Source organism: Dasypus novemcinctus, chromosome 21, assembly GCF_030445035.2.
Source record: "Dasypus novemcinctus isolate mDasNov1 chromosome 21, mDasNov1.1.hap2, whole genome shotgun sequence".
NCBI lineage: Eukaryota > Metazoa > Chordata > Mammalia > Cingulata > Dasypodidae > Dasypus > Dasypus novemcinctus.
This window is the reverse complement of record NC_080693.1, coordinates 15262892-15281968: the sequence shown is the minus strand read 5'-3', so window position 1 is coordinate 15281968 and position 19077 is coordinate 15262892. Positions and strand designations below refer to the sequence as shown.

At 46.4% G+C, this 19077-nt stretch overlaps 1 protein-coding gene across 2 annotated transcripts in view; it reads right to left on the bottom strand.

Moving 5' to 3' along the window:
* LOC101437429 (multidrug and toxin extrusion protein 2-like) overlaps nt 1-19077 on the bottom strand; it is a 76938-nt gene that overhangs the window by 55328 nt on the left and 2533 nt on the right. For both annotated transcript variants that reach the window (XM_071210279.1, XM_012524789.3), the window contains exons 2-7: nt 14562-14630; nt 12378-12526; nt 11667-11709; nt 11053-11097; nt 9199-9296; nt 7157-7254 (exon numbers count right to left, since the gene is read on the bottom strand). In XM_071210279.1, coding sequence (XP_071066380.1) covers nt 7157-7254; nt 9199-9296; nt 11053-11097; nt 11667-11709; nt 12378-12526; nt 14562-14630 — 502 coding nt within the window. The remainder of the gene's footprint in view (nt 1-7156; nt 7255-9198; nt 9297-11052; nt 11098-11666; nt 11710-12377; nt 12527-14561; nt 14631-19077) is intronic.

Here is a 19077-nt window from a genome sequence, read left to right as displayed (position 1 = left end):
CTTTCAGCTTCTGGCTTCAGTGGCTTCCTCTCAGTTTCTGTATTCCACTGATTTCAGCTTCTGGCTCCCAGGACCTTCTCTCTCAGCTTCTGGGGGTTGTTCTCTGTGCCTCTGCGCACCACCGATTCCAGTCTCTGGGACCCTCTCAGTGTCTGGGGTTTTCTTTGAGCTCCTGTGTGTCTCTGTGGCTTCCTCTCTCTTCACAGTCATCTGTTTATAAAGGACGCCCTAAGAGAATTAAGATCCACCCTGGGTCATGCCTTACTGATATAATCTCATCAAACGGTCCCATACCACAATAGGCTCACAGCCATGAATGGACCGGTTTCAAGAACATGATTTTCTGGGGGTATACAGTCTCAAACTACCACAGGGGGTTGGGGCTCTGGGCCACATCACATCATATCATATCATGAGACAGGGAGCTGCAGATTGAATTCCATCAAGCTAACACTGAGGATATAAATCATGCCTGCATGAGATCCCATGTGCACTCGGGATACTTACAGCCAAGAGAGCTTCAAAAATTGAGAAGAGGGAAACGGACTTTGGCCCAGTGGTTAGGGCGTCCGTCTACCATATGGGAGGTCCGCGGTTCAAACCCCGGGCCTCCTTGACCCGTGTGGAGCTGGCCATGTGCAGCGCTGATGCGCGCAAGGAGTGCCGTGCCACGCAAGGGTGTCCCCCGCGTGGGGGAGCCCCACGCGCAAGGAGTGCGCCCGTGAGGAAAGCCGCCCAGCGTGAAAAGAAAGTGCAGCCTGCCCAGGAATGGCGCTGCCCACACTTCCCGTGCCGCTGACGACAACAGAAGCGGACAAAGAAACAAGACGCAGCAAAAAGACACCAAGAACAGACAACCAGGGGAGGGGGGGAATTAAATAAATAAATAAATCTTTAAAAAAAGAAAAAAAAAATTGAGAAGATTCATTTCTGGCCAGGAGGGTGATGTGTTCTGAATCCATTTGGAGAAGACCCAGAAACTTGGATTTGAGACCCTCCCAGACCTCACCCTGTGCATCTCTTCTCTGGGCTTTTTCTGATTTGTGCCCTTTTACTGTAATAAACTTTTAATCCTAAGTATAGATAGTGCTTTCACAGTGAGTTCTGCGAGTCATTCTGGTGAATTACTGAACCCAAGGGGATGATGAGAACCCCCAAAGTTATGCTCAGCTGGTCAGAAAGTGCAGGTGGCCCTAGAAACCCCTAATCTTGCAACTGGTGCCTGAGGGGCAGTCTGGTAAAGGATTGCCCTTATCCTGTGGAGTGTGGCCTAACTTGGGAAAGTCAGAGTCAGGGTTGAATTGACTGAGTTACTACAGTCTTGGCAGTTGCTGATTGAACTTTGATGGCCTATACATTCACTTTAAAATATTACAGTTTCTTAGATTGATTAATACAATATGCTGTCTACAAGAGAAACAACAAAAACAAAAGCAGAATATAAAAAAATAGCTGTACTTTCATACATTTTGATAGGCATTGCCAGGCTGCTAATTTATGACAGTCAGTGAGAAATAAAAGATAACAGTTTTTCAGTGATTTTAATTAAACCAGACCAAGCCTCACACAGAGCAAGCTACAGGGCTGTACTACAACATTAACACACTCAGAACAAGCTCTTGTTATGGTGAGTAAATATCAAGTTACACTATGAAAGGAACCACTTAGGTTAAATATTTTTAGGGGAAAAAAATCAGGATTGGAAAAAACATATGAATGGTCACAGAAAATAATGTAATGGGAAAGTCTATCCATAAAAGAAGGCCTTACCTAACTAGATTACTGTGACAAATTGAATCTGGGTGGACCCCAGAAAATTATGTTCTTAAAGCTAATCCACCCATGCAGGTGTGGACTATTGCAGAGAGGGTCTTTTGATTAAATTATTCAGTTGGAGGGTGGCCCAGGGTGGCTCTTAATCCTCTTACAGGTGTCCTTTATAAGAGAATGAAATTCAGATGAAGAGAAAGAGAACCGCAGAAGCCAGAAGCTGAAAGCAACACACCTAGAGGAGGAGAGCCCAGCAGACACTGCCATGTGCCTTGCCAACGTGACGAGAGTCCAGGGTCGCCAGAAGCCAGTCTTTAGGGAGAAAAGTGTCACCTGATGATGCCTTGACATGGATATTTTTCTCAGCCTTGAAGCTGTAAGCTTGCAACCTGATAAATCCCCATTGTAAAAACCAACCCATTTTCTGATATATTGCATTTTGATGGCCTAGGTGACTAAAATAATTATAGACTCAGAACCACCTGTCAAGGCATCTCCAAGCCTGTGTCTCTGGTCCTGAATCACAGACTACCACCAGTAACCTTATGCTCAGCTGGTCTAAGAAGGTAACCTTGCTCTCTAGGATAGATGATTAAAATTATTTAAAAAATAAAGAGAGAGAGAAAAAGAAAGAAACAATGTTAAAAAAATTATTCCTTCAGGAATAATAACAGTAAGAGAAAAGATAGTGAAGAAATGAATTTACATTTTGAATATGTATACTTTTATGACAAATTTTAGTGCAAGTATATTTGATCATTAAAATCATAATTATTATAAGTCATCATAATCACTATAAATGTTTACATATTTTTAAAAATTGTTTTAAGTTGGTTTAAAGCGGGGAAAGGCAGGAAGAGATGAGAGGTGGAGGCGTCTTTGGGACATGGAGCTGCCCTGGATGGTGCTTCAGAGGTAATCACCGGACATTGTAAATCCTCACAGGGCCCACTTGATGGAATGGAGGAGAGTATGGGCCATGATGTGAACCAATGTATATGAGGTGCAGAGGTGCCCAAGGATGTACTTACCAAATCCAATGGATGTGTCATGATGATGGGAACGAGTGTTGTTGGGGGGGGGGGGGGGTTGAATGGGACCTCACATATATATTTTTAATGTAATATTATTACAAAGTCAATAAAAAATAAAAAAATTTAAAAAAAAAAAAAAAAAAGTTGGTTTAAAGCATAAATTCACAATCAATATTTAAATGTTTGATGAAATCTAAATTGCTTATTCTTAGGTACTTGATTTTTAGTTGTGTAATTTACTGAATTATTTAAGAGAATGGTGATTATTTTATTTAATTAATTTATTTTTAAAAGATTTATTTTTTATTTATTTTTCTCCCAGTCCCCCCCGCCCCCCCCAGTTGTCTGCTTTCTGTGTCCATTTGCTGTGTGTTCTTCTGTGACTGCTTCTATCCTTATCAGCAGCACTGGGAATCTGTGTTTTTTTTTAATTGTGTCATCTTGCTGTGTCAGCTCTCCAAGTGTGCAGCGCCATTCCTAGGCAGGCTGCACTTTCTTTCACGCTGGGCAGCTCTCCTTACGGGGCACACTCCTTGCGCATGGGGCTCCCCTATGCAGGGGACACCCCTGCGTGGCACGGTACTCCTCGCGTGCATCAGCACTGCGCATGGGCCAGCTCTGCATGGGTCAAGGAGGCCCGGGGTTTGAACCGCGGACCTCCCATGTGGTAGACGGACGCCCTAACCACTGGGCCAAGTCTATTCCCGACTTTATTTTGAACTACTTTCAAACTTACAGCATAGTTACAAAATAATACAAACCCCACACAGAGAGCTACAACATCTTTTCTCCCTTCCTCACCTGAAATCCAGATGCACCAATTTTAACATTTTGCCACATTTGCCATATCATTCTATCCATCTATCCATTAATCCATCTATCTGTCTACCCATCCATTTTTCTCAACTCTTGAGTGTAGACTGTATACATCATACTTCTTGAACACTTAATACTGCCGTGACCATTTTCTACAAACAAGGATATTCACTTCTGTAACCACCTTAAATACAGTCACTAAGTTCAAGATGTTTAACATTAATATAAAGTTTACAGCCTATATTCCAATTTTTTCCTCCTTCTTGTTAGAGCCTGTCCAGGGCCATGTATTGTATTTGTCACATTAGTTTTTGTTTCTTTTAATTGTAGTAACATACAACAAACTTTCCCACTTCAACCACTCCCAAGCATACCATTTCAACAGGATGAATCACACTCTCAATACTGGGGCACCCTCATCACCCTCCGTTACTAAAACATTCCCATCTCCCCAAACAGAAACATTTTCTGAATGCTCTATACTCCCCATGTGTGGCAGAGACTACTACTTGTCTACCAAAACCCAATTTTTCTTTTCTTTCATAGAAATAAACACATCAAATTTTGGCCAGTGGGATAAAATCAGAATTGGTTTGGGCAACTTTTCAGGAAATGTTCTTGTATGTCTTGTTCTTCTCTCCTTCCAACTAGCTGGAATGTGGTGGCAACGCTGGTATTCCAGCAGCCATCTGGTCCATGACAGACTTCAGGAATGGAAACGATATTAGATGGAGAAACAAGGTAATGAACTTGAACCTATATGGTGCCTTTTGCAACTTAGAAAAACGTGGGAAGCAGATTTGGCTCAACTGATAGAGCGTCCACCTACCACATAGGAGGTCCAAGGTTCAAACCCAGGGCCTCCTGACCCATGTGGTGAGCTGGCCCATGCACAGTGCTGACGTGTGCAAGGAGTGCCATGCCACGCAGGGGTGTCCCCCATGTAGGGGAGCCCCAGGCGCAAGGAGTGCGCCCTGCATGAAAAAAGAGCAGCCTGCGGGAATGGCGCTGCACACATGGAGAGCTGATGCAGCAAGATGATGCAACAAAAAGAGACACAGATTCCCGGTGCTGCTGACAAGAATGCAAAGAGACACAGAAGAACATACAGTGAATGGACACAGACAGCAGACAACAGGGGGGTGGAGGGGGGAGGGAAGAGAAATAAAAAATAAATCTTCAAAAGAAAAAGAGAAGAAAAACGCACCACCTCTGGCTGGATACAACCCCATGGACCCAGAGCTCGGCATGTAAAGCAAAGGCTGGATTCCAGCCCCACGCACCCCCTTACCTGGGCCCTTTGTTGGCAGCGCCACCACTCAGGATGGCCCTGCCTAACACCCTGGCACTGTGGGAAAGCCACAGCCCCAGATAACTATATCTGGATTTCCTGCAGGTGAAGGAAAAGTAAACTCCAGTCTCATTTAAGAAATTGCCACTTGGAGTCTTCTGTTATTCACAGCAGAACCTAATCCCAACTAGCAAACTCTACCTACAACGTTTACTTTAAAAAAAAAAAAAAGGGCAGGATGAAATTAACAAAACATTAACAGCTATTAAGTCCGGCATTATAAATCATGGGCATTTGTTATGTTAATATTTATACTTTCTGCTAACTTTTAAATATTCAGTAATTTCTGACTTTCATACCAAAGACAGGAGAAGATGATAAAAGAATTACATATGGTGTAAAACATCTGAGGGAATGGCATGGAAGCATCTTTGGAGCCATACAGGTAACTAAAGAAATGCCAGAGCCAAGCAGGCCAGGAAAGCACAAGAAGAGATGCTCAACTTCATTAGACCTCAGAGAAATGCAAATCCACCTACGATGAGATGCCACTTCACCCTGCTAGGAAGGCTGGATTTTTTTTAACTAGATAATAGCATTAGTAAGGATGGGCACTGCTGGGAATGTAAAGGGGTGCAGCTGCCCTGGGAAAGCAGCAGGTGCGCAAATGGTTCAACACAGTCACCGTATGACTCAGCAATTCCATTCCTACATATGTACCCGAGAGAACTGAAAACACATGTCAGGAGAGATGCAGAATCCAATAGGGGCCATTTAAATGTGTGTGACAGCTAGACAGGAAAGACAGTGACTATCAATTCAGTGATGTGCTACAGGCTTTCTCTTGGGCATGATGAAAATGTTCTAAGATTGATTGTGGTGATGGATGCACAACTCTGAAAATACATTAAAAGCCACTGAATTGGTGCACTTTAAAGGGGTGAATTGTATGATATGTTATTCACATGTCAAAAAGCTATTTTGTTTTTAAGCCAACAGACAGTGCAGGGTGTTTCCTGACTCTTGGATACAACTGACAGCTCCTGGCTACTCACACCAGACAAAGTACGAAGCGGTGGGATGACCCGAGGAACACGGGCCGTGAGTCTGCCCCACGCACCTGTTTTAAGGGCACATGTAGCCGAGGGTCCCGGGCACATCGCACAGGGCACATGCGGCCCCAGGGCTTGCCTGAGTCCCGGCCAAAACCCTCTGCTGAAGTGGAAATCCCAGGCGCCAGGGATGGTGAAACGGCTCCCTTTGTGCAGGGCATTTTGGACCAGATAGTTCTTTGTTGCAGAGAGCTGTCCTGTGCATTGTAGGACATTAGTAGTGTCCCTGGCCTCTACCCACGGACTACAGCAGCACCCGCTTAGCTGTGACAACCAAAAACACGCCAGATGTCCTCTGGGGGCAAACTCACCCTCAGCTGAGAACCACTGCCTTAGGAATTAATGCACTTCATCCTGGGGAGGTTACCAAGTTAAATACTAGATTCAGATTACTTCATATCGAATATTCTTACATTAAATGTAAGGGAACCGCGTCTTGTATTTAAAATAGTTATTTCATTTAACAGAGTTTTACACATTAGAATATGACAGGTTAGCCATGCGATTCCAGATTAAAATGTGTAATTGAATAATCAATTTTAGACTTGCAATTTTAAATTGAAAGGAATAAGAAAACTGAACTTATAAACTAGAATGTTTAGAATTTGAGAGTCAATACTTTGATAAGTTTTATTTATTAGATTAAGTTATAATTTGGGAACTTTTTTTTGTCAGTTTAGGCAAAGCGCATGCTGAAATAAAATAACTCAATTTAACTAAATTTTTAAGTGTACTCTAAAATATTTTAAAGGCATTTAGCTAATTTATAAATGATACTGATTATTTCAGAGAGTTTGACCCATTCATATGACTTGATAAGACATTAATCAAATTTCTCCTTAAAAGAAAAGAATGATTTACAAGGAAAAGCTAGAAATTTATGTTGACAATTTAAACTAATTAAATGTCAATTCTTAAAACCTCAGTAGCACCAAGTCTTCTATAAACAGAAGCCGCCTTTGTAGACATAAAACTCATATTGACACTGTGATTTTTATATTTTCAGTAACTTAAGCACTTTCTTTAACTTTTAAATTTCCCAAAAGATGAAAACAACAGAAAATCCCCTCCAAGGGTTAAAATCCAGGAACCAGAATTATACGTTTCTGAATGACAAATCAGTGTCTCCTTACCTCCCCAGGTAGCCACATGGAGTTTTTTCCACCACACAAACAGGAAAAGGAGAGCCCACAGGAAAAACTGGGACATGGTGTTGGCCCAGGCAGACCCCCTGAGAGGGAAAAAGGAGCCTGTGAGTTTGTTCCTCTAAACATAAACAGACAGACATCCCCTGGAAAGCTTGCTCTGCCCAAGAACCCCAGCCACACCGAGAGCTTAGAAACTGCTGTGCTGTCTCCCTTAATATTTTAATACCATGCCCATTTACTATAGACCTGTTTTCTTTCCACCCTGATGAAATATTGCGGAAGACTCAAATGCTACTATCCATCAACAGAGAAACTAGGATGGAGGTGATGGGAGCATGACATTGGGAAAAGCACTGCACTGTACATCAGAATGCGGTTAAAAGGGGAAATTTTAGGTTGTGTATGTTACGAAAATACAAATTAAAAAATAAAACAACCTAGAACTATAAAATAGAAACAGGGAACTCTAATGTAAACCACGGACTATAGTTAATCGTGCGATTATAATGATATTTGTTCAACTGTAACAAAGGAACCACATTAATGCAAAAAAGAGGGACATATGGGAACTTTGTATTTTCTACATGATGTTTCTGTAAACCTACAACTTCTCTAATAAAAAATGTATACTTTGAAAAAAGGGCATAAAGATTTAGCTTTATTCCTTGAGTTTCTTAACAGCCTGAAATAACCCATCAAATAAATTCTTGAACATAATTCGTTAAAAGGGATCTGTCCAACAAGCTGCCCTGCTCAGCACATTTGTCTGGGTCACAATAGTTTCATTTGCCAGGACTGTAATAAATTTGTGTTCTCTTTTTCAAAATAACTTAAAGCATCTCAAACAAGCGACATTTCATAATCTCAAATAAAAATGATGTCCCATTCTGGTACAGAGTCAGAAATCCAGCTTTTTTTTTTCTTTTCATTTCTTGTCTTCTGGCCAATCCTCACAGCTCATCACTTAATCCATTCTCAGATTTTCTTCTGCTTCTGCCCACCTACCCCACACTGTTCCTGCATACATCTGTCTGTTAGGAATTCCTAAGAGCCCCCTCTCAGGGTGCACTGGGCGTCCACCTGGGTGTCTATGTGGGTCGCTGTCTCTGCTCCTTCAACTTGCCTGTTTGATGCCTCATTCCCCAAAGCTGCTTTCAGTTTTCTGGCATAACAAAGTTGTTACAAATAGGTTTTCACTGATTGCTCTTGTGTCCCAGCCCTCCACTAACCTTTAATTAATGGTGTGTGTATGTACATATATATATGCCATCAACAGTGAGACATGTTTTATTCACATTGCTATCCAGTGGCCACGTGAATACCGTACAGCACCCTAGTACATAGCATACAAACCTGAAATAAAAAGTTCTGTGAAAAACACTCCCACCATACTTGATGCGCTTTGATCTTTTCTATTCTGTTTCATTTTCTGAAAGTGCCTGTCATGGCCCACAAAAAATGATTTTGGTTAGAAAGGAACAAATTGCCCTTGGACAGTAGTAAATTGCTGGTGCTGGGCTGGCTCTGGACCATGGAGCCAGGTGCTTCCTCAAGCGAGGGGTGGACAAAACAGCAAGGTGTCCACTGAGCTACGAGGGGGCCCAGACTGACAGTGCCCTCTAGGCGTGAGCCCACATCCTCTCATGCCTCAGGAAAGGCAAATCTGGCTCAGTGTCTTACCATTCAGAGGCACGGGAAGAGCCCCCGTGGCATTCAGCCTGCCCCGCTCCTTGCTGGGGTCTCCTGTCTCCCCTCTTCACAGAGCGGAGTGGCTCCTTCCTCTGCACTAACCCCACCCTGACACACAGATCCGTTTACCCATCAGTGCTTGCACGACCTGCCCTGGTCCTGCCCCTCCCGTGTGCCCCCAGCTCTCACCCTGCTACCCAAAGCATCCAACAGCAGCTGCCTGCCTACCTGCCCACTTTCCCTGCCAGGCCAGCCCTAAGGCGGGACGTGCACCGCTCTGCTTGCTTCCCAGGCCCCCGCAGACACTCAGGGTTTGTGGAATGAAAGCCGTTACTTACACCACCCCGAGGTCCAAGGCGTGCAGCAACAGGGCGTTCATGCCGACGTTGAGGACATTCGCTGCAATCCCGGTGATCACCTGAGGCATGACGATGCCCTAAAAACCCCCAGACAAATCAGCGGGCCCTGAGTTAAACCGTGGGCTAGAGTCAACAGTGCCGTTCCAACAACGTGCGTACAAGTTACCACGCCAGGGCAAGGGGTTAACAGTAGGGTGGTACAAGGGAATCCTGGATACATGCTTGTCCTGTCAACCTTCAACGTCTCGAATAAAAAAGAGAGGAGCACATCAACATTCTCAAATGCCAGCTAAGGGGGTCGATACATAGGCAAGCTACATAGGCAAGCGTTTTAAGTTATGGCAGAGTGACACCTGGCCGTGGCAGCCAGGAGTTGAAACTCGATGGGTATGGCTCCCAGCCAAACCCAGCCGGAGGTCTGTCAGAGGCTTCTGAAAGACCTGGGCAGGTCATAGCTCCCATGAGAGGAGCAGAGAGTGAGAGAAGCGAGGTGACAATCCCATGAAGAGCAAACCAGGTCCTGGAAGGTGGTCAAAGTCATGGCCAAGTCCCAGCCTCCAGTCCCGTGGGTGTGAACCATTTGGAAATGGGATCTCTGAAGGTGTCACTAGTTAAGATGAGGCCAGACTGACCAGGGAGGGCCTTAATCCAGTATGCCTCAAAGTCCCCAGGAGCAGAGGAATCTTGTAGAGTCAGGAGGAGGTGGACAGAGGTGGCCATGGGACGGAGGCGAGGGCAAGCAGGCTGCCTCGAGGATGCTGCAGCGCCAGACAAAGCCCAGCCCAGCCGACACCTTGACCCTGGACTTGCAGCCTCCAGAATGGCTAGACAGGAAATCCTCGCTGTTCAAGCCGAGAGGCCTGTGCTATCTGTTAAGGAGCCCTGCACGCTAAGATAGGGTGTACAGTAAAAAGCTGGGGAGACACGGGGGCCAAGTTACTAAACTCCTCTGAGCTTTGGTTTCCCTGTCGGCAAAACGCGAAGCTGTGCCGCTTCCCTGGTGGGCGGCGGTGAGCCTCTATGAGGTCATCTTGTACAAACACCTGGCAGTGCCCGCTTCACAGCAGGCACCCGGGGAAAGCCTGTCCCTTTATTTTACGGAGACCCATTACTCGTTTACCTATGTGGCCTACTCTCTACTAGTACTCAGATCAACATTTTAAGTAAGATTTCTACACTCTCCTCCATTCATTCATTCACTCATACATTCATTTTTTTGAGATACTGGAGTCAGGGACTGAACCCAGGACCTCGTATGTAAAAAGCCAGCGTTGGCTTCCCTGAGTTAGTTTTCTCATTTGTTTGCTTGTTGTTGTTGTTTTGTTTGTTTTTAGGAGGCACCAGGGACCAAACCCAGAACCTCCCATGTGGGAAGCAGGTGCTCAACTGCTTGAGCCACATCTGCTCCCGCTTCCCTACATTTAAACAGATTTGACTGCTGTCAAAGTGAAATACATTCGTGCCTTTCTGTCCCCAACGAAGGAAAGGTGCCTCATCTAGACGGAACAGGGAGGAGGCCCATGCCTTCACACTGGGCCTTCTCCTCGGTTTCCTTCTCCCTCACTGCCCTGAGAGCACCCTGGGCCCCTTAGGCTTCCAAGAATGTGGCCTGGCAACTCCCTGCCCTGTCCTGCTGATCCAGAAGCTCCAGAGGCAGTGCCCACAGCCAGCCTCCGGATGTGGCAGGATGGGGTACAAGGGCCGCAGCACCCCATGGTTCAGCACAGGCACCTCCCCTAAGGGGACAAAATCAAACACCCCAGAGGAAAAGCTCTAAGATAACGACTACATGTTTCTCATCTTATGGAGTAAAATTAGGTGAAGACTCCATACCTGACTTAGTAAATATCTTGTCTGTAGCTGGAAGAGGAATGACACCTGTGGAATAAACAGAAAGCAAACCCCTCTCATTACTATAAAAGGGAAATTCCAACAGTTGCACTGCAATTCTGTTTTTTCAGAGAACCAGACGCACACTAAAAATATGCTAAGGACACATTTTTCTAGTGTGTATGAAAGATCGACTCCCTGGAAAACTAAGTGACCCAGGCAAATTCTAACTAGCTGAAGCAGCAGCTCTACCTTGACAATTTGCTGGCTTCCCAGTACCTGCTGGCATTCCTTCACAAAACAGCAGCTCATCTCACCCAAGGAAACAAGTTAATTTATTTGTAATCAAAAGTTGCCACAGAATATGGAAAGAGGAAGGAAATTCCTTCCCCTCAAATGTTTATATTTAGCCTAAGCTGTTGGACATCAAAGTGGCACAGGTCCTGACAATCCCTGAGGTAAGGATGGCAGGTCCAAGAAATCCATGCTGGACTTGTGTTCATGCTGCTATGATGAAACCATCAAGGAAGCGGAGGCAGGGCGGGGGCATACACAGATGACACTCACGAGATGCTTTACCTCATGAAATAGAAGAACATTCTAGAGTTGAAACTTACAGGGAGGGCAGGAATAAAAATCATCACATAAACTTGGGCTATCCTGAAAGAAACAAGAAATAGCCTTCAGTGAAGAGTAAAACAATTGCTGGACATACTGTTTTCGAATGGAAGAGAGTTAAGTCAACACTGCATCAGACACACTAAATGGCTGCTTTGCAGTTTTCAGCTCATTCTCCGCACAAAGGGTGAGATGAACACAGCAAAATGAAATAAAACTTGGGCAAAATTTAAAGGTTTTGAAAGAGTCAGGACCATAGCTGCACTCTGCAATAAAGCAAATAGACAAACAGCCTTCTAGAAAGAAGAAACACCTCCTTGGTCCCACGTGCCCTAAGGACAATACCAGAGAGAAGGCTGGCATTATAGATTAAACAAACCCTGAGAACAAAAGCGAAGGCAGCCATGCTGCTCTTCTATTTTTTGGGGTGGGGTGGGGTGGGGTGGAGAGGGAGATCCTATACTTTGACCAAAGACCAAAATGGAGGAACTAAGTGAAAAGCAGACAGGGCGAGAGATTTATATTCCTTCACCTGGGGAGGGCACTTGGTCATGCTGGCTCTGGGGGGTCCCTGCCAGTTTTAGGATTCTGTGGTCTGTGTTCAAAGCGTTCAGAGCCCGGACGCTGGCCGGGAGCGGGACAGAGGCACGGGGCCCGGGCGGCCGCCTCTTACCCTCCGGGGAGGGTTCTGAGGCTCGGGACGTGCTGACCTGGAGACCTCGGGGTCCTGCTTCAAGAGCAGGAGGATGCGCTCCGTGTTGATGAGGACGGCCCAGCAGGGCAAGCAGCACAGCAGCAAGATGAGGGCTCCTCTCTGAAGGATGACCCCCACTCTTTTTGGGTTCTTGGCTCCAAAGGACTTGAGGAAACAAACGTAACTGTAAAAACAACGCCGCGCGGAGGGGCTGGGCCCACACCGGGCCGCCTGCACCCCCTGCGCGGCCCTCGGGAGCAGAACCATTCCACCGGCTCGCGCCGCGGGCGGCCACGCTCCCCGCCACCGCCACCCACCCAGCTGTCGGGGCCAGGGTCCGAGGGCGGCCATCAGCGGGCTGGCCCCCGGGGCACCGTCAAGCTGTCCTGGGGCAACCAGACCCCCGGGCTCTGCGGGACTCTCCAACACGGAGGGCGTCAGCCAGCGGCACCCGGAGCTTCCCAGGCCTGGGTGGGGCCGGGCCGCCGTAGAGCCTTCAGGTCACTCGGCTGCTGCCGCTCCGGCTCCTGCCCTGCGTCAGGCCTCCTGGAGGCCCGGCCGTGAACAAGGTGGGGGGAGGGCCTGCGTGCCCAGAGCACGCGTCCTGAGCGACAGGACGGAGCTGGGCGAGTCGAAGCAGCAGGCCTGCGGCCCGCGGTCTGTGACGAGGGACGTGTGCTGTGGAGGGAGTGAGGGAGGGGAGGCAGCGCGACTGCGACATCCACGGACCCGACGAGAAGAGCAGCCCGGGGGCGTCAGGGAGGAGAGCGTTCACCAGGGAAGGCCCGCGGGAGGCCGTGTGCCTGGAGCCCGAGTGGGAGAAGCAGGAGATGGGGCCGGGGAGGTGGGGGCCGGAGCACGGGAGGCTCCACCGGACCCCCGCAGGATCTGGTCTTCTGAGGGAGATGGGGCTCTGGGGTGTCCCAGGCAGAGGGGTGACTTCCTCTGACTTAAACTCAATTGAGTCCTGTGGGGGACGGAAACCAAACAGAGCAGAAGCCGAGACATCCAGGCAGAGCAGAGTCGAGGGGGCAGAGGAGGAGCAAGAGCGGGCGCCCCGGGAGAAGGGGGACGCCGCGGCGGAGGTGCGGGCCAGCGGCCCCCTGCCCACCCTCGGCTCCTCAGCTACAGCGTCTGGCCCTGTGCATCTCCTCCAGGTGCCTTTCCTGCAAGTTTTCTCTCATTCCCAAAGCGCCCAACTTAAACACACATTATGAGACAAATGATTCCTTTAAAATAAAATTCAGATCCTAGGCTATGCCAATCCAGGGCTAACTTTGGCCTCAATTACATTAAGTCTTTCGGAGCCGCGGCCAGCTGAGCCGGTAAAAGCTGTCTCAGGACATCCTCGTGTGCAAACGGCGGGGGCGGGAGTGCACGCGCAGGAGCCGCCACGCGTGCTCAGCACTGCCCTCTGCTGGCACATCGCTCATCCTCACTCTCCCAGGTGGTGGGTTTCAAGGCAGAGCCCAGCCATCATCAGTCCATCCAGCCATCACCCAGCCATCTGTTATCCACCATCTCTCCACCCATCATCCACCCATGATCGATCATCATCCACCCTTCCCTCCTTCTCTCCCTCCCTCCCTCTCACTCCAATAAATTTCAGAGGTACCCTCTATATAGCAAGCACAATGCTAAACTCTGGAGACTCACAGACTCTAGAGTTTTCTTCTTAAGGAGCTCTGAGTCTACAAGGGAAACCATCATGGTTAAAGAGCAGACAGGAAAGAAGGAAGACAGAGGCAGGAGTTGGCAGCCTGGACCAGAACCCGCCCGTCCCCTGGTGATGCTGGGCACGCCAACCTAGAGCTCCCTATCCAGGGGGCAAGGCTGGAGTCCTGGCCCAGGGCGTTTGGGCAAGAAGGCTGGATAGTAATGCACAAGTTCAAGAAATACTCTGGAGTCAAAAACGAGAGTAATTAATAGTTCTGCTAATGTATGGAGATGGTTCCTGGCTTAAGTAGAGGGTGGTGTTAATTCCTCAGAGAGGAGACCCTGGAGGAGAAACAGTTAAGAGTGGGAACACTGATGCGTTTAGCTTGGGCTGAGGTGGAGATGAGAGCCACAGAAAAGGATTAGCTACCCTAATTCTACCCTAATTCTATATGCATTTACAGCCATGACCAGCATTTTATTTGACAAAGAGCATCAGAGCACATGCCCCTCTATGCAGTTTCTAAGAGGAGAGGCAACTGACCTGAGACATCAGGGTGTCACAAGCCGAGGCTAAACCAGTTCCAACTGAAATCCCAGTAACATTCACAACCTGCAAAAACAAAAACAAACACTGATGAGGTGCAACAAACATTCGGGGGCTACACAGGGATGGTATCACCATCGAACAGTCAAGGAACAGCAACAAGCTTAGCTCGAAAGAGCAATTCCTAATTGCACACTTTTCTCAATTTCAGATCAAATGGGTGTCCACATTTCTCCTTTCCAATTATAAAATGAAACGAGAATTGCACTTTGTCAACCAGTGAAGCTTAGAATCCAGCATTTCTTAAATGATATGGCACATTGCAATTATTCTACATTTAAAAGTCAAGTTGTAGATGTTATCTGGGCAAAAAACAACCAAAACAAACTATGGGCTGCAGTATATAGTAATATATTAATAATCTTCCATCAATGGTAAAAAAAAAAAAGAGTATGCTAAGTGATAGAAACTAAAGTACTACATATTGTTTGACTCCATCTATACAAAATGTAAACACAAATAAATTATAGAAACGGAAATGGATTAGCAGGGGAAGGATAGTTTGAGAGGAGATTACTGATGGGTAGGGTTGTTTTTATTTGGTGCAATGAAAATGCCCTAATATTGATTGATCAATGTACAACTTTGTGATTATACCAAATGCCACTGATTATACATTTTTGATGGAATTGTATGGTTTATGAATACATTTCAATAAAATTGACTATAATTTTTTTAAAAAGTTGTGTCTTTTTGGAGGAACGAAAATGTTCTAAAATTGATTATGCACAACTCTGTGATATACTGAGAGCCACTGATTGAACACTTTGGACAGATTGGATGGTGTATGAATATATCTCGACAAAACTGGAAACAAAGTTAAGTTTTACTTTATATCAAAGGTGTCGGCCCGCATCTTTCAGGCAGGTATGCACTTGATAACAGGAGCCTCCACCGAGCACTCATTACGTGCCAGGTTCTGCCTCAGCCCCTCCGCACGGGATGCTGTACTGCTACTCCCGCTCCACAGGGCATCTGCATGGCTCAGGAGGCTCAGAAGCTGGGAAGGCTCCAGATCCCAGGCTCTGTCTCGTCCGCTCAGGAGAAAAGAGATGAGGTCTGTGTCACCCTGCCTTTGGCCAACACCCAGTCCCCACGACAAGGGTCAGGGCTGAAGAGGACAGGAGGCAGGGCTGGGGGTCTGAAGACCCTTGTTCTCACCCTAGGTTCTCACATCCAGTGGCTGAGTCGAGCCCAGATGAGTTCATGCCACTGACCTCTAGTTTTCTCATCTGCGGGGAAAAAAGCAAGATGGGGCACTCCCCGCTCACCTGCTCACCTTCAGTCTTAGGGATCACGTGGGCCTGCGTGTGAACACACCGTGGAAGACCGGGGAGGAGGAACACGGCTCTGGCCCTGTGACCACAAACCCCAACCCCCAGGCCACACCCAGGAGGTTACCACGGGGGGCTCAACCTAGCGAGAATCAGGGGCGCCTACGAGCAGGTAAGGACCAGGACACGCCACCACCCTGTCTGCTCTGAACTCCACCCAGAGCGAAGGCAGAACTAAGCTCCAAAACCACCGAGGCCTTCTGGGAAAAGAAAAAGGCGAAGCACATCCATTTCTAAGACGTTCTGTATTTTTTTTTTAAAGTCACCCACGAGAGTCGTTTTTTGGTAAACCAACTCACTTTGGTTGACTTAGGATATGGTTGTTGCTCTACAGCCTAAATTTTACTCGAGTTGAGCCCGCCAGGGAGCTGCGGGCAAGACCCCACTGCTTTTGTGTTGAGCAGGTTAACTGCTTTTGCCAAACAGAGCACTAATATGCTTTACTTATACCTTTCACTTATAATGGATGACACTACAATAAAGGTCTGGATGAAATGATTACTCTATCTCTTACAGCCAAGTTGTCTAGGACGCACAGAGGCTGCTTTATGAGAATCTACAAAAGACGTTTCTCTGTGTCTATCAAGAAAGGCTGTCCTTACCCAGAATAAATGATCCATTAGTATCTCTGAAATGCTAAGAATCATGCAAGTAGGGAGCTTAGGGTAAAATCTGCACCCAAGCTTGAGTCTTGTTCCATCCCTGCTTCTTTGACCCAATTCACCAAGCTTTTTATTTATCCTTCTGTATTGAACATATCTTAGTAAACCAGGTCAAACTCTTTGGGGAATGAGATAGAGCAGAAATAAATGTTCTTTTACTTAAAAGACAAACACTTTTGTAAAACCTTTCATACTATATAGAATTTTTCATAAGGTTAAAAAATGTTTTCTCAGCGGCAGACTTGGCCCAGTGGTTAGGGCGTCCGTCTACCGCATAGGAGGTCTGCAGTTCAAACCCCGGGCCTCCTTGACCCGTGTGGAGCTGGCCCATGCTCAGTGCTGATGCACACAAGGAGTGCCCTGCCACGCAGGGGTGTCCCCCGTGTAGGGGAGCCCCACGTAAGGAGTGCGCCCCGTAAGGAGAACTGCCCAGCACGAAAGAAAGTGCAGCCTGCCCAGGAATGGTGCCGCACACACGGAGAGCTGACACAGCAAGATGACGCAACAAAAAGAAACACAGATCCCCATGCTGCTGACAACAACAGAAGCGGACAAAGAAGAACACACAGCAAATAGACACAGAGAACAGACAACCGAGGTGGGGGGAAGGGGAGAGAAATAAATAAATAAATAAATAAATCTTTTTTAAAAAAATGTTTTAAGTTGAGTCTATTATCTTCCCAGAAATTTGTTATAATTTAACAGCAGATTAAAAACAAATTATGGGGAGCAAATGTAGCTCAAGCAGTTGGGTGCCCACCTACCACAGGGGAGGCCCCGGGTATGGTTCCCGGTGCCTCCTGAAAAACAAAAACAAACAAGCAAAATGGACAAGGAAAAAAAAAAACCAGCTCGGGGAAGCTGATGTAGCTCAATGATTGAGAACGAGTTTCTCACATGCAAGGTCCCAGATTCATTCCCCAGTATGTAGAAAGAAAAAAAACCATCCCCCCACTCACCCATTTGCCAAGGGGGGATAACCACAGAACCACCTTATTTAAAACATTTTCTATGAAAATTCCTGTCTTTGGTACACTCAAACCTTCCCTCATACTGTCCTAAGGCTTTCCATACAATTTTGGCTCCTTATTTGTTCCTATTATTTTTATATGGAAAAGTAGGAAACATCCCCCCTACTTCCCATCATTGGTGATTTGGGCAGGGGGAACAGAAAGGAAGGGGAAAAGGAATCAGCATAAACCACATTTAAAATCTTAATTTAGGTCCCTCCCCACAAAATGTATTTTTAAATAGGTTTAATAAAATAAATGAAAGGGCAGGAATCATAGGACTCTACAGGAAGACATATCATAATGTTTAAAACCCTCACTGGATTACAGAATGGAAAAGGATGAAGTAGTGAGGGAGATGGAAAGAAGAAAAAGACAAATTCAGGAGATGCTAAGATGAGAGCTGGCTCACAAAGAGGAGCACATCTGAGCTGCGTTTGCTCTGCTCTGCACCAGGAACAAAGCTGGGCAAAAATTAACATGACACAATGACAAATACTGTACAATTTAACTTCTATGAAATACCTAGAAGAAGCAAATTCATTGGGACAGAAAAGCAGAATAGAAGCTACCAGGGGCTGGGTGGGGGGAGGAGGGAAATGGGGAATTATTACTTAATGGGTGCAGAGTTTCTGTTCGGGGTGATGAAAAATTTTGGAAATAGTGGTGATGGCTGTACAACACTGAACGTAAGTACCACCACTGGCTGTACACTTAAAAATGGATGAAATGACCAACTTTATATTACATATATTCAACCTCACACAAAAATTATTCTGTGACAATGCAAGGGAGGTGGGAATGAAGCTTGAGGGGGAAACAGCTGTGATAAGTAAACGGGAAGAGAGAGAAGAGAGATGAATTTCCAGGCATGAAATGCTCCAGATCCATGTTTCTCCCTTTTTAAGGGAGCAGACAATAATTTCCACTGGGTATCAGGGAGGACTGAGATTTTCAGTTTTCCTCCAACGGTAGAAGGAAATTCAAAAGTTTAGTTCTGGTTCCTTCATTTCATCCTCGTTAGAAAACTCCAGGGGCCTATTCTGAGTGAGGGTTTACATCTTCACGCCCTCCAACTCCTCATGCATTTAGCTGCAGGCTCCAAACTGTTGCTGCAAAGTTATCCATTTACTTGAACTTGACTATGTCTCCACCTTTCCATAATCTTCCTTCACAAGCTTCCTTACTTTGGCTTCAAACAGTCTGCCTTTGAGGAGTGTCTGGTGTGTTTAAGTTGACCTATCCTGCGAGCAGTCAGGCAGATGAGTTGGAAGCCAAGGTCAAAGATGGAGATACAGATGTGGGAAACACCAGCCAACAGGGGAGATCCTAAAAATAAAGCAGGGAGGGAAGGAGGGACAACGAAAGAGAAGTCCATCTATCAGAGAGGCACCGGGTGAGCCAAGAAAGAAGAGTGATGGACACACAAACACTGTGGGCAAAAGAA